At 39.2% G+C, this 14,714-nt stretch overlaps 2 protein-coding genes and 1 long non-coding RNA gene across 6 annotated transcripts in view; 2 read left to right on the top strand and 1 right to left on the bottom strand.

Annotated features, from left to right (window-relative positions):
* The first annotated feature begins 676 nt into the window (after positions 1–676).
* On the top strand, positions 677–9,436 carry znf148 (zinc finger protein 148). 3 transcript variants are annotated; one of them, XM_068328942.1, is made up of 7 exons: positions 677–771; positions 2,597–2,913; positions 3,745–3,870; positions 3,977–4,100; positions 4,206–4,289; positions 4,381–4,499; positions 4,882–9,436. In XM_068328942.1, the coding sequence occupies exons 2-7, from the start codon at positions 2,620–2,622 to the stop codon at positions 6,517–6,519; spliced, it is 2,385 nt and encodes a 794-aa protein (XP_068185043.1). In that variant the 5' UTR covers positions 677–771; positions 2,597–2,619; the 3' UTR covers positions 6,520–9,436. The 3 variants fall into 3 exon arrangements, with proteins under 3 accessions (XP_068185043.1, XP_068185041.1, XP_068185042.1); XM_068328940.1 differs by having other exon boundaries at positions 2,597–2,973; XM_068328941.1 differs by lacking the exon at positions 677–771 and adding an exon at positions 1,477–1,615 and having other exon boundaries at positions 2,597–2,973.
* A 432-nt stretch (positions 9,437–9,868) lies between these two features.
* Positions 9,869–14,714, top strand: part of slc12a8 (solute carrier family 12 member 8) — a 15,387-nt gene continuing 10,541 nt past the window's right edge. The window contains exons 1-5 of one of the 2 annotated variants that reach the window (XM_068328768.1): positions 9,869–10,011; positions 10,621–10,788; positions 11,445–11,591; positions 12,592–12,783; positions 12,914–13,145. In XM_068328768.1, coding sequence (XP_068184869.1) covers positions 9,994–10,011; positions 10,621–10,788; positions 11,445–11,591; positions 12,592–12,783; positions 12,914–13,145 — 757 coding nt within the window. In that variant the 5' untranslated portion in view covers positions 9,869–9,993. The remainder of the gene's footprint in view (positions 10,012–10,620; positions 10,789–11,444; positions 11,592–12,591; positions 12,784–12,913; positions 13,146–14,714) is intronic. The other variant, XM_068328769.1, reaches the window with a different exon arrangement.
* The window catches only part of LOC137604759 (uncharacterized), a 12,953-nt gene continuing 11,261 nt past the window's right edge, over positions 13,023–14,714 (bottom strand). Inside the window, exon 3 of the long non-coding RNA XR_011037665.1 lies at positions 13,023–13,151. This is a non-coding gene — a long non-coding RNA (uncharacterized lncRNA). The remainder of the gene's footprint in view (positions 13,152–14,714) is intronic.

The following is a 14,714-nucleotide window of genomic DNA, read 5'->3' as shown; positions in this document are numbered from 1 at the left end:
GCTTTAACATCCAAATTCATTTCAAATATTTATCCCTATTATACTGTCAAAATTCCGTGAATGTGGTCAGATGATGTTACGGGAAACTGTTTTTAAGTTCGATGCAGGAGTAAACTGTATACCCTACTGATTAAAGCGATTTTTCTTTGTGAAAGGGCTGCTTGATTTCAAGCAAAAGTCCATAAGGAATCTCACATGTCCACCATGTGAGATACAAAGATACCCACAAAAGTAAGTCATCAACGTTGTTTTCCTCGTCTCATTGTGGCAAGGAACTGTGATACAGCTAATTACATCCTGTATGAAGCATGAAGACATGGCAATACGAAAAAAAAAATTAAGTACCACGTATCAGTACAACTATTAGTTTTAACCGTAATGCTCAAATGAAAATTAATTAGACTTATATTTTGCCAGTAAATATGTTGCGTTTGGACACAATTAAGTTATGAACTTGAAAATATAAAGAAATAAGTGATTTCAAGTATCAAGAAATTATTAAAATCCATACTTACTTATTTATTTAGTATATTGAGGTATACAGTACTTATACATACATTGAGGTATAGGTCATCAAACTAGAGAACATGCTCGCCAATAATCAGACAAGAGCGCACTGACTCTCAGCTCTATGGTCGCCACTAGATGGCGACAAATATATATTTTTTGCCTTCTCAAAACGTGATGGTGCATTGGATTATTCCGCACACCATCATTACCCTGTAGTCTTGCATAACAATGACAGCTATACGGGTTTAAGACGCATAGCAGGTGAGAGAAAAACTGTTCAAAGTTAATGGATATTATGTCATATATGTGTAACAGATGTCTGTTCTTATTTGTCTCAGTAACAAGCAGGCTAGCTAGGTAACGTTAGCATATCTAGCAGTCATAACATTGTGGCCTATGGGGTAGAGTGGTCGAGGAAGCTGGAAGCGCTAGCGCCAAAGCAAAGTAGCCCTGCTGACAAGTTTGATGAAATGTGCAAACGGAAGTAGGGTTTAGCTCGGTGTGAGTCGTTTGTTGCTGAAAATGTCATTTGAAAGCTTCTTGTGAGAAGACACGTCTAATTTTATGAAGATACAGTGACAACTTAATGAACAGCTACATAGACCAATATTTGCTATAAGTTGCTAGCAGCTAGCGTAAAATAGGCCGTAGTCGTTCCACAGCCAAAGATGTGTAATTAAAATAGAACTTCCGTTACGGCCTTCAGAATAAAGTCTGTAGCAAAGCACTGGGTTTCAATGAATGCAGCGCTGCCTTATTGAAAGTCCTGATATAATACCAAAATTAACTGGAGAGCATTGATGTTGGAAGTGAATTATCGTATGAGATTTTCGAGACAATTATGAAACTCTGTGTGTACTTTGGAAAGATGATTCTGGTCGATGTTGTGAACAAGCTTTAATTTTGAAGGCAACTACGGCTTTATTTCAAATTTTCTCCATCCGTTGTTGTGAAAATGATGTGACTAGCGAGGCGAGCTAGTTGGCTAGCAAGAAAATTAACCCACTTAACCCGGGTGACACTGTGAGTGTGTTTACACATGGAAGAAGCGGTTCTGGTGAGAAATCGTGACAGCTACTTACTTTGGCGTGGCGCTCTCTCCAGGGTCAGTATACTGTATATACGATCACTACAGTGTCAAAACGTTTATCAAAGGGCCTACAAGTGTTGCGTTAGCTAGTGTTACTGGTTTAATATGTAGGGACTGCTGGTGATCTAAATAGCACCAGGTGTTGTTCAGGTGAAACCACAACTAACAATACATTTGTGATGCTGCAGTGAAATGTGTAATACTTGTTGGTTTTGTAACTACTTTGAATTCCGGAAATATATTTTTTGTCAATGTAGCGTGACATTCAGGCGTCTTTGAAAGAAATAAAAACAGTCTGTGCTGATGTTTTAAGTAACAATAGATGGGCCGAAGTTAATTGCAACGAATTGACTTCATACTGCACGTTTAAAACTCTATGATTGTAAAAATGGTGTATTGTGTCTGTAGAAAGTTGCAACTTCTGAAGTGTCGAAGTATTTCTGCCACTTTCTAGCGTGAAAAGTTATTAACATACTGAAACAATATCACTGAACCAATTGTTTCAAAAACCTACTCTATATTAAGAAGAGATATTGTTTGGGCAGGAGATGTGACACCAAGTGGGATCATACATCTTTTTTTTGTACAGTATCAGATCATATTCTAAGACCTAGTACAGTCAGTGAGTAGTGAGTGTAACCATTTTTCAGTTTGTTTACTAATTTGCAAAGAACAAATAGGCAAATTTCATAGGGTTGGAGAAACTCATGTAATCAGACCACATTTGTTGTTCTTCTCATAGTTCAGTTCCAACTTGGTCCTTGTGGTTTTAAATGAAGTGACCTTTGACCATTAAAATAATAACTAACCACCTAAAAGCTTATAAAAACTCAGAAGTGTACACCTATTGTATCAGTTACGTATTCGTTGGTGGAACAGCAGCATTATTTCCATGAATGTTCAGTGGAAATATGCTTTAAACTTGTGTTGTGACCTCTCGTGATGTCGAAACTCAAGTGCATGTTTTGCCATTTCTCTATTTCTTTCTGTTTACAGATTCAAGAACTACTCTATGTAAGATGAATACTGAGGACAAACTGGAGGGTATGCTGCTGAAGTGCAGCAGTGGAGGAATAGATGGAGGTGGCAGAGTGGGGCTGGTTGGTGGTGGTGGACTGGTGGTAATGACCCTGGGGGAACGTTCATTGGCAAACCATCCTCTGTTGGCTGAAGATGATAATGATGAAGACCAAGATGAGGACTTGACTGGAAGCTCATTGGTCACACACGATCTAGTCCCTCCAGAGCAGCTGATGATGCAAGAGGAGATGACAAAGAATGGTGGAGGAAGAGAAGAGGAGGGAGGAGGCGAGGTGGGAGTGCATTTCCCCCTAAAACTCACCAATAAGTTGCCATGCTTGCTTCATATGCCAGTGAGTTCTGAGTACTGATGATATTACGTGTGTAAATACTGCACAGTCTCCACGTTATCTGATCTGCATTCAGTAAAAAAGTCAGGAGCGCTTAGAGTAAGAATGGCATTAGCTAAAATAAACTTTGCATTTTGTAACAAAGGACTAATGATTACAAATTCACCTGTGCTACTGCTTGTCAGAACAAGTGCAAGTTCTGCCTTTCTGGTTCTTGCTATTACTGTGTAATGATTACTGTACATACTAATAACAAATTATTATTTGTTATTGTTATCATTGTTGTCGTTATTATTATTATTCAGTTCATTTTTTTCCCATCAGATGTTACATGCACCCTAACAGTAATTAATATCTACAGCATGTTGCTGTTGTGTCGGGTTTTAGAGTTAAACAGGCTTGTTCTGAGCTAACTGTAGTGTTTCATTTGTTTTGGTGGTACTGGAGTCATTTTATGAGTGCTTAAGTCCAGCATTAGATTGATATTTGATACTGGCATCTGTGTATCCTTTGTTATTGCAGCTTGGGTGTCATTTCTATAGTTTTGGCAATTATTTCTGTCTGTAAGAAAATTATTTCCTTGACCGAAATATAGCAGTATCATTTAAAATGTGTCAGATAAAAGCTCTGCAGATGCTGGTGGATGGTATTTCTCAGCAAAACTTAGGATTTCTGGGATATAAAGATTATTTTCCTGTCCCGATAAGCTTTTGGATTGGTGGATACATTGGGAGTCTTGAATAGGCTTTCACTACTGCTCTCTAACTTTTGCAGTTAACCATCAAGCAGGAAATGAAACTGTCTGAGCCACAGATCCAGATAAAGAAGGACAAAAAGGGAGCGAAGGACCTGATGGTGTGTCCCAAGAAGAAGAAAAGAAAGCAGCATTCACCAGCAAAGGTACGTAGTTAGTTATTCCTCAAAAATCAAGTGTTTTAATGATTGTTTATGTGTGAGAGATAACTGCAAGACATTTCCGCCGTATGTTTTACTTTCGTTTTTGTAGATTCTGAGCATCAATGATGATGGATCATTGGGTATACAAAATCCCAAGTGTCATGTCTGTGTTCATTGCAATGCTGCCTTCAGAACCAACTACCATCTGCAGAGGCATGTCTTCATTCACACTGGTATGAATTACTCATACTATTTCACCCTAATATTTTTTGCTTTGAAAGTGACTGATGGTCATTATTTACACACCGAGAGTTTTATGTATGTTATTCAAACTCTAGGCGAGAAACCATTTCAGTGCAGCCAGTGTGACATGCGCTTCATTCAGAAGTATCTCCTCCAGAGGCACGAGAAAATCCACACTGGTACGTGGAGACTGAATAAGGTCAACATGCAAGAGTTTGTCATTTTAGTCTCAAGGAAGTTACTTTTTTCCTTTTATACTTTTCTGTTTAGGTGAAAAGCCTTTTCGTTGTGATGAATGTGGGATGAGGTTCATCCAGAAGTACCACATGGAGAGACACAAGAGGACTCATAGTGGAGAGAAGCCTTACCAGTGTGATTATTGTCACCAGGTAAGTTCTTTTGTTTTTTGGGGTTATGTATGTATTTATTGGGGGATGAATTCATGCTTCTGGAGGCACCAAGACAACTAAACATAATGAAGAAGAGGCATTTAAAATCACACAAAATGAACAAATACTCATATTAATGGTCTTTATGTGATGCAGATTGCTGGACATGAAATTAACTAATAATATAGATGTCTGTGGCAATTTTGTACAAAAAAAAGTCAATTTTTATAGATACCAATGTAGACTTTATATAGGAGTATCATTGGAAGAACTGGAAAGAACGTAGTGTTAATTGTTTCTATTTCTTCACCAAAGGCGTGTCACAGAATTTGTTCTTTACTACTGGTAAAATAAAATGATGTGTTTTGTCCTTTGTCCACAGTACTTCTCCAGAACAGACCGAGTTTTAAAGCACAGACGAATGTGTCATGAAAACAGAGAGAGAAAGACCAACAGGACGGTGGGCAAAGCTGGGCCTGTGCATGAAGCAGACTCTTTAGGCCCCCCCTTTCTCAATAAGGAGTGTTCATTACCTAAGAAAAAGAGGCAAAAGTTTTCAGACAAGAGCTCAGGCGCTTCTACTGCTGCCCAGACAGATGGATGTACTGCAGCTGTTGTAGAAACAGAGGAAAAAGAAGAGCAGAGACAGAATAAAATGGAGGGTCTACCTCTATATGCTGTGTCGTCCAAAGTCAAACATGAGTATGTGATTGGAGACTATTCCATGGAACTCACTGAAGAATCAGCGAGCCAACACCATGATGAAGACCTTTCATCAGACGACACAACTCCACCCAAATTAGTCCTGAAGAAAATCCCCAAGAGGAATCTAAAACAGTCTGGTGAACAAACTCCTTCCTGCCTATCTACTTTGTCTTCCTTTGAGGAAAATACTAAAGTCACACAGTACACCTTTGAAATTGTGGACAAGCAAGGCCTTTTAGATGTAGAAAGCAACACTGAACTGGAATCAGTTGAAACTCTTCAAGGAGGACCAGCAAAACCAGCAGCCAACAGCACAAACTATGATGATGCCATGCAATTTCTCAAGAAGAAACGGTATCTTCAGGCCGCAATGACCAACAACAGTCGGGATTTCAGCTTGAACACGAACAACATTTCTTCTCAGCCCCCTGTTACACAAACAGTCGTGTCAACTGTCATCGATGAGACTGTCCCTGCGACCATTCTAGAGCCTCAACCAATCAATGCAGAGATCAAGGTGACGCATGACAAGAATGTGTTGCCGGATGAGGTTCTGCAGACGCTGTTGGACCATTACTCTAACAAAACCAATGGGCAATCAGACATTTCCTTCAGTGTGGCTGACACAGAGGTGACGTCCAGCATATCCATCAATTCCTCTGATGTGTCGGACAGCAGCCCAGTTCAAGGCCTCAGTGCCTCCAGTGCCCAGGCTCCACCTGCTACTGAGAAGGTCAGCCTTTTGCAAGAATACTCCAAGTTTCTCCAACAAGCACTGGAGAGGACGAGCCAGAACGACAGCTACCTGACCAGCCAGAGCCTCAGCTTAATCTCCGAAAACCCACCCTTAGCCGGACAACCTCTGTTCTCCACGGAGAAACAGTTTCCGTCCCCCAGTAGGTTCAAATCAGGGATGAGCTCGCCGCTGAGGTCAACTTTAGAGAAACCTCACTTCGGATTACTGGTTGGGGACTCCCAGCACTCATTTTCATTTTCAGGAGATGAGACCACCCCTCCCTCTGAAGTGTCTCCAGCAGAGGAGGACTTCCTGGAGCAGGTCTCACCCTCCAAAAAGACAGACTCTCCACAAGGCATACTGCAGACTTTTCAAATAAGCTCCTTTGATCAGAACTTCAAATCTCATTTCCAGGCATCAAGATCTGGATCCTCCTCACAATTTACTGTTGCCAATGGACAATTAAGTGTTCGAGGACACAGCACAGACTTCTCAGAGTTCCCCTTGGTCAGAGTGACTGAGTCTAGGTCTCAGATCAATTCCTCTCCTGATGTTTCATCGAGTGAAACCTTTGGGTGAGGAGAGCAGGAGGTTCATTTCTTTTCAGAATTTTAGCAGCACTTTATCTCATGTCTCCTGTCTTGCCAAACAAGTCCCACTGCAGCGTGCTCAAAAGACTTTATTATAAAACATATTAATGATTTGTTTTGTTAAGGGCAACCTTGTAAAATGGAAAATTGATAGGTAATAAAAACGTGTCCCTTTTAGAAACAAGATTGTAATAATGTAAGGGTATATGACTTGCTCCAGAATGTACATCGAGAGAAGAAGCGACCAAAGTCTAAAGCAAGAGATAAAATACTTTTTCCTACCGTTGCTGTAGAGTTAACCTTTAATGTTTTCTCAGTTTCTTGCACAACAAATTATCACTCTTAGTCACTCTTGCTGCTTAATGCAACATTTCCACTTATTAAAATATAGGCCTCTATTTATATGCCCTTTTGTTCTACCTCCCTTAAAGTCCAGCTCTGTAACTCCTGTTAAATTTTATCTACTGAAATGACAATGAGATCATAATTCATTCTTCACTTTACCCTATGAGTCACTTTAGTGTCACTAGAAATGTGTGTTTCCAAATGACAAAGACAGACTGAAATGTATCTGACTGATATAAAAGTCCATTAGATGAAGCCAAAAAGATGAAATTACAGTTCTCGTTCACACACTGTTTAACATTGTGTGGATTAAGGTACTCTTTGGTACTGATTTGAATCTAGTGCAGGATGGGCAATGTAAGAAAGAGACTGGGAGTCAAAAAATAAGTCTCCCATCACCCCCAAACCCCTTAAAGAAATGATTGGGCATTTGATAGCTGCACACATGTAATGTTTGCAGCATACTATTTTTTGTAATCCTTCAGATGTCCGATAGTTGCGTGGTAGTGAAATTACTTAAAAGGATTGTGCAAATTATTTGCACAGTTTGCACATTTTCACTACAGGGAATGTACTTTCAAAGTGCAGTAATTAAGAGTTAACTTTCTGAGAGTGACCCATTAGTAAAACCTTGCCTCTTCAGATTTAGGGTCTTTGAAGCTATAGATTATTCTCTTTGCTTTTGTCGCATAGTGTAGCTCTTACAGATGCAGTTTTATAGCACTTCAATTATTTTTCTTCTTAAAAGATGCACAGGTTAGGGGCATAACAACGGACTTTGACCCATTCGTATTGATTGAACGTAAGTTTTATTGAGGACGTATCATTAAAGACAGGATTTGGGGAAATTAGGGGCTTTCCAGATTATTATTTATGCATCTGTGCCTTTTTTATATTCCACACTTTTCTTTATTCATTCCTTTTTGTGTGTGTCTAGCACTCTAATCCACTTGCACAATTGCAACAAATGTATAAGCAATAAAAATATTCAGTCTATATACTGTTGAAACCTGCAAGCTATTTCATTTTACCCAACATCTTCAGCATATTGTTAAGAAACAGCCAAGTTTAATCCTCAAAGTTTTACCTGTTGTTTGAAGGAGATGTTATTTTTGTTGACTGCACTGCGGTTTGTGTACATGAGTGCAGAACTATGTCTCTAACTCGTGTTGTTTTTGATCGCTTGTATGCTAGCATGCAGTCCTGAGTCACATCTGTCCAGAGCTTGTTGGAGAAAAGGTAGTTGATTGAGGTCTTTTCTGTGCTTCATCACAATGTTGATTGTTTTTCCTCGTGTACATGAATGTGTGATGTCTTATATGCTATTGTGTTACACACTGTTTCTGTATGCACCATCAAATCACTTTTGAAAATGATGTTAGGCTTCCTCTTGTTGTGATTCTACTGACTATCAGGGACAGAAAGCACCCGCATTAATCATCTGACACTTAATTTATCCTTGTTTATCATTCCCACAAGCATTTATAGAAAACTCTGCTGTAAATACATTGTATATTTTTATGTTCTGATAAGTACTGTTAGATTTTTGTGTCAATAGAGTGACAAGTCTTGTGCAAGAGACACTTTTTGTCAGTGTTAGGCATGTTAATTAGTTTTCCAGAATTTATTACATTTAAAGATAAATCTGTCCACTGACAAGATGTGACATTTTATGTTCAATATATCTCACTACTGTTATCAGAGGACAGTGCATCCTAATTGACAATTGGTATATGTACAATTGCATACTCATTATGGGATTTACTGTTCACTGCTGCTGGTAAAGAATTGTTAATTTGGCTTTAAATCACCTAAAAGCAATTTAGTTTTAGGGTTACGGTTCACCTGATTTAAATGGTGACAATTACAACATATGTCTGGAGTTTTAGTATTCATTAAAGTTTATGATTGAAGTATTTCAGTAGCGACACATTTCACAGTAAGCACTAATTGAAAGCACAGTGCAGATAAATATTTCTGCGATGGTAAACTGCATCCCATGAATAACATCAGCAATCTCATATTTTTGTGTTTTTTAATTCATTTTAATTATTGTCTGCAACCTGGCCATAAGTGTCCTTGTATAAGCTAGAGAAAAAATATTTGTTTTATGTAAAAAAAAAAAATCTGAATTCTGAACTTTTTGATAAAAACTATTTTTGAAACATGACATTTACGGCACTGATATGTATAGTATATCATATGCAGTCACTATCGCTACCCTCATTTATCTCTGTACAAGTTGTTTGTGTCAAGATCTTTCAAATACAGGTGGGAATCTCTTTGAGTATGAACTTTGGATTTTTAATACTTTCAATGAAACTGATGAAGCCCTACTGCTTCGCTGTAAGGTTTATTTCAAGTTAGACGGTAAGATTTATTTGCATGGTTTCTAACTTGTTGGGTCGAGTGAACTTCTTTTATGAATAATGTGGAGCTTTAATCGTAGCTGAATGATTTCAGTCAAGTAACCCCCATGATTAGAATTTTGCAATATATTATGATTTGTAAACTATGATTGAATTGTTGTTTTGATTGTTGTGTCATGTCCTTATAAATAAAATAATTCACAGTATGTGACCTGAATTGTTTGGAAGGTTTTTTTTTAATATGCAAGAATTGAGAATTGACCTTTTTTATGTTCCTGCTTTAGAGGTCATATCAGGTCATCTATATCTAAGGGCATCTTGAGGTTTTCATGATCATTTTTACACTAGGCCATAAACACAGCTGCAAATTCTCATGCAGCAGAAGGTGGAATAAGGTCAAATGAGGTGATTTTCTGCAGTTTTGTGACAATCCAGGGTTTATACTGTATAATTGTAAACAGACTTATATGGTTGAAGGCCTAATCTCCTGTCCCAGATAAGGATCGTGTGTATTTCTCAGCCTTAATCATCAGTCAGTGCAGCTCCTGCAGGATCAACTAGTACAAGGCTTGCCAAAACTAACACACAATCCCAGTACAGAACAGCAACACACCCTGGAAAGTAACCAGTAAGAGCATTTTGCTTCCACAGCTGAGGATCAGTTCCCTCTGGTCAGAACAATCCACGAGGCATAATGGCTTAGTCAACTAATTTTACCAGTTGCCTATTCCTCTTTCTTCAAGCATTGAATGAAGAGACTGTGGAAGGTAGGCTCGACTAATTCTGCTTAATTCAGCTTCATGAACTGAAATGAGCTGAACTACTTATTTTTACAGGTGAAGTTTGAGGAATTTTTTTTGTCGAGCACTTTTAAAACACTTCATTTAAAGAATTCATTTCATTTTCTTGTCAGGAAAAACGCTTTTTTTGTATCTTCAGAAGAAAATATGAATACATATATTTATACAACTGGAAGTAAAGCAGTTGCCAAAAAGTTTCTTACTTGATCAACTTCATTTATATTAAGTATGGTTTCGTATTTCCAACAGACGCGACGTCCGTACTGATTTAATGCGTAATAAATTAATGAACGTGTCTTTTTTTTTTTACACTTGGGTAAAACTGGTGCGCAAACCTGCTGTGTTATTTATCGCCACAGCCCGGGGCGGTTACCGACCGATGTGGGTGGCGTGTTGTGACGTCACGGACACGCCCCGCTGCATCCGGGTGGCCTCGCGCTGCACCTGCTGCTAAACCGGATCGTCCTTTTGAAAACAAACTCAGCAGAGCAAACCTCCGCGGCCGGTTTTAATGGAATGATCGTTCTTTCATGTTGTGTTTCCCCTATCTACCCATGATGCACTCTGAGTAAACAGGAACACCTGCAGACGCACAACTCATTACACCTGCAGGTTGCCATGGAGAGCCCGCCAGCAGGCTGTGATGTTCCCCCTGGGGGGGATGAGGCGGGGCTGCTGAAGAGGGGAGCCCCTGACGTCAGCACTACGTCACATGTTCACGACCTGTTTCATGAAGAGGCACAGGTAGGCTTTAATATGTCAGGTAATACACCTGTAATAACCTTTAATTTTTTTCTACTTCCTTTTATTACTCTACTATAGCAATTTTTTTTCTTCATTTTTTTAGTTTGAATCAACCACAACTGTACAGCACAGACCTCCATTGAGGAAGCTCAGTTTCACCATTGTTTAGCACCATGATCACTTTGACCCTTATAGTACTGATCATAAAAGTTTTTAGCCCAAAAGTGTGTAACCGCTGTGGTTTTAATGATTACTAATTTGATAATTGTTCAAGTTAAATATTTAATTAATGACGATTTTCTTCATGTAACATTTGGAGTTATAGCAAACATCAATGCTGTGTCAGCTGCAGTTGCAAGTCTGGGGCATTATTTGTTATCTCACATTTAAATACTGTCTCTGTGAGATAACATTCTGGATCACCAAATCCAGAGGTATTATATCGACACTGAACTACTGTAAACTAAACTGGCAAAAGCAAAACCTCATTGGTGGAAGTAATGAACAGCCTTCTCTCAGACTTTTTTCCTCAGATCTTCTGTTTGTTGTGCGTTGTCATGAATTTTAGAGATGGTCTGATGTCTGAAAATGAAAACAAAACTGACTTCTGGCGTTTTTAGACTAACTGGTGCACTGATGTGTTTTTGTTCGAGCAGGGCTTGCAGCAGTCCAACCAGCCGTGGTGGAAGATCAAGCTGTTTGTGTGGGAGCCCGTGCTCTTTGGAACCTGGGATGGAGTTTTCACCACATGCATGATCAATATCTTTGGTGTGGTGCTGTTTCTACGTACCGGCTTCCTGGTGGTTAGTGTACATACACAGGTCTCTCTGTCTGCTTCAGTCTAGTTTTCTCTTCTACATATTTCTTTTAGGAAACTTATTTAATTTATACGTTCTGGTATTTAGCACCTACCACATGTCTTCATATGCTTCAATGCACAAGATCTATGTGGACAAATCTATTCATGGAGGAGACAAAATGACGAAGCTCAAAGATGTGAGTGAGTTATTTACATAGTAAAATCAGGATGATATCTCAACGTGTTGATGTATGTAGGAAGTAACGATGGTGCTAATGTTTAATGTAGTGTCAAAATTTCTTCTTCTTTTTCTTCTTTTACATAGAAGAGTATCTTAATTTTTTTTTTAACTTTTACAATATCATTGTCTCTTGTTTTTCAAACAAATCAGCCAAGTAAGTGATGCCAAAGACATTTATTATAGTAAAAAGTATTTAATATGAATAAACAATGAACTCACTTCTACACAGTGTGATATCTGTCATCATGTCTAGTGATGACACTTGGTTTTACAGGTCTCTCTGCAGCTTGAAGCCTTTGATTTAGATTTTTAGTTCCATCTGTCATTTTGCACATATCCCCCTGTCAGTTGATTCCAAACACTCTAATGTTCATGTGTCATCACAGGACACAGCTACAAAGACACTGTGATGGTAATTTCAGTATCCATTTGGATTGAATTTGACACTTAAAACAAAGTTTGTCAGGTGGAAGACAGGATTTCCTCTCCAGAGTGAGATATTTCCTTATTGCTTGCTGTGTCAAACTGATGATTTATGTTTTCCCCGGTTTATTGGATCAGATCTCACCAGAATCTTTTTCAAACATGTGCATCATTTTAACCAGTTGAAAACCACAAAAGATTTGAGAAAAAGAAATGTACAGCTTGGATACATAATAATCAAATTTTAATGTTAGAAGAGTCAGTTTGATCCAGACCTACAGAACAACCCTATAAGTGTGATACACCCTTAGTATTTCCTTTGTCTCTCTACATGCTTCAGGGCAACACGGGCGTGCTGCTTGGGATGCTGCTGGTCTCCTTGGTGGTGACGGTGGCTTTAGTGACAGTGATGTCAGGGATTGGAGTGAATGCACACTGTGGCGTTGGGAGCGGAGGAATCTACTCAATGATCTCCACCGTCCTGGGGGGTAGGGTGGGCGGAACCGTGGGCCTCCTTTATGTGTTCGGACAGGTGAATAGAAAATTTGGAATTTCACTTAGACTTGAGTGACATCTTTGAACGCTTGAAGTTCTTTGTTTGCAGTACAGTTGAAAGGATGGATACAGATCAGCTCACTTCCGGTGCATTCTCCTCCTTACAGTGTGTAGCTGGAGCCATGTACATCACAGGATTCTCTGAGTCTGTGGCGGAGGTGCTGGGGCTACAGTCCCAGTGGGCGATGCGGAGCATGTCGGTGACTGTGCTTCTGGCGTTGGCTGGGATCAACCTGGCAGGTGTCAAGTGGATTGTACGACTCCAACTGCTACTGCTCGCCATTCTGGCGGTCTCCACCCTGGACTTTGTGGTTGGAACCTTCACGCACCTTGACCCAAGTAGGCCTGGGGACAAAGGGTGAAATTAAAACACTCAGATCAAAATTGATTTCAGCCCAATGTTTCTCTTCAGAACTTAGTAGTAAACTTAGTAAACGGATGCGTAAATAATCCAGTTATACTGAGCTGATATCACAGAGGCCGTCAGCGTTAGTTGTCGACCATAGGCCAGGGAGTCTGAGGCTTCTGTACATTTTCTTGCTGCCCAATGCCAGGTCTGGCAATAAGGCAGTAAGTCAGTGAGTACGGTTTCTTAGCTGTCCTTAGGACCACACCGCTTTGGACAAAGATGTTAGGGATTCTCTCCACTGGCTTTTCTGCAGCTATCGTCTTCATGGAGTACATTCCTCCCTCTGTCATTAAGCCATTGAGTTTTGTGTTGTGTAAGTTACTCAAACATCCGTGTATGTGTAGTATCGTCACAGGCTGTCTTGGATTTCATGTTCATGTTGGTTTGGTAGCCTTAGAGTCATGGATATAACTGAACCATACTGGGGCGTTGGCTTTCTGCTGTTGTTTCCACACTAACCTGAGTGTTACCCTCTCAGTGTTACACACTCCAGGCTTGCCTCAGTTTGTGCTCTTTACACTTCAGTCTCTCTTTGTATTTCTCTCATCATGTTTTGCTGACACAGCATCAGTTAACAGTGCATCAGTTTACTTACCATAATGTGTACCAAAAATATAAACCTTGTATTCAACATAATTGTGTTTTTAATATAACTTAGGGGTGCTCCTGTTGTTTCAATAATGCCCATGTATAGGATGTGTTGAATTTAGGTCAGAGGAAGACATGACCTGTCTATTTTGGCCACTAGGTGCTGCTGTAGTCTCACCTAACACAGCTAGTTTTTGTCTTTAAATATCATTGTTTCAAAAGCCGGTGTCTGTGCGTCAAACTATCTGATATATATTTTATCAGTGCCAGTCTTTTTCTATAACCTGTTTTCTCTAATCGGGGGTTCATTTGTCCTCGGTGTGTGGTTGTTTTTGTCAGAAGCTTAAGTTGGTTTTTCCTCCTCCTGTGGCTTTGTGTTTATTGAGATTTTTTTTTCTTTTGTAGTGAGGAAATGTTGCCTTTTTTGAATAGATTGTCTCCTTTTGCTGTCCTTCGGGAAGTCCTTCCCCACATTTCCTGTTCTCACTGATTATCAACGTCCTGCCCAGTGAAGAGAGAAGGGTTCCAGAAATCAAGCTATTCTCTCTGTGAACAGGACATTATAGAAACAGATATAACACAACCCTTTGAATTAAAACCTAAACAGATCAAAAATAATCACACTTTATCTACACTTTATCTACACTTTATCTATCTATCTATCTATCTATCTATCTATCTATCTATCTATCTATCTATCTATCTATCTATCTATCTATCTATCTATCTATCTATCTATCTATCTATCTATCTATCTATCTATTTTCATGCATTACATTATCATCAGGTGATTATCTTTTCATAGTGGTGCTAGTGACACAGAAAGTATGAGATGAAAAATAACAAGTTTGAAGACTTCCCCTTGAACCAACAAGAATGTCAAGAACGTGTTTTGTACACTAAATAATGAG

The sequence above is a fragment of the Antennarius striatus genome, chromosome 12 (genome assembly GCF_040054535.1).
Source record: "Antennarius striatus isolate MH-2024 chromosome 12, ASM4005453v1, whole genome shotgun sequence".
In the NCBI taxonomy this organism is placed as follows: domain Eukaryota; kingdom Metazoa; phylum Chordata; class Actinopteri; order Lophiiformes; family Antennariidae; genus Antennarius; species Antennarius striatus.
Note: the sequence above shows the minus strand (reverse complement) of the source record. Positions and strands in the feature narration are given on the sequence as shown.

Excerpts from the sequence above, each read along its gene's own strand:
- znf148 (XM_068328940.1), top strand. The coding sequence starts at position 2,620 with ATGAATACTGAGGACAAACTGGAGGGTATGCTGCTGAAGTGCAGCAGT. Across the intron at positions 2,974-3,744 it reads CATGCTTGCTTCATATGCCA|TTAACCATCAAGCAGGAAAT; the intron begins GTGAGTTCTGAG and ends TAACTTTTGCAG. Across the intron at positions 4,101-4,205 it reads GCATGTCTTCATTCACACTG|GCGAGAAACCATTTCAGTGC; the intron begins GTATGAATTACT and ends TTCAAACTCTAG.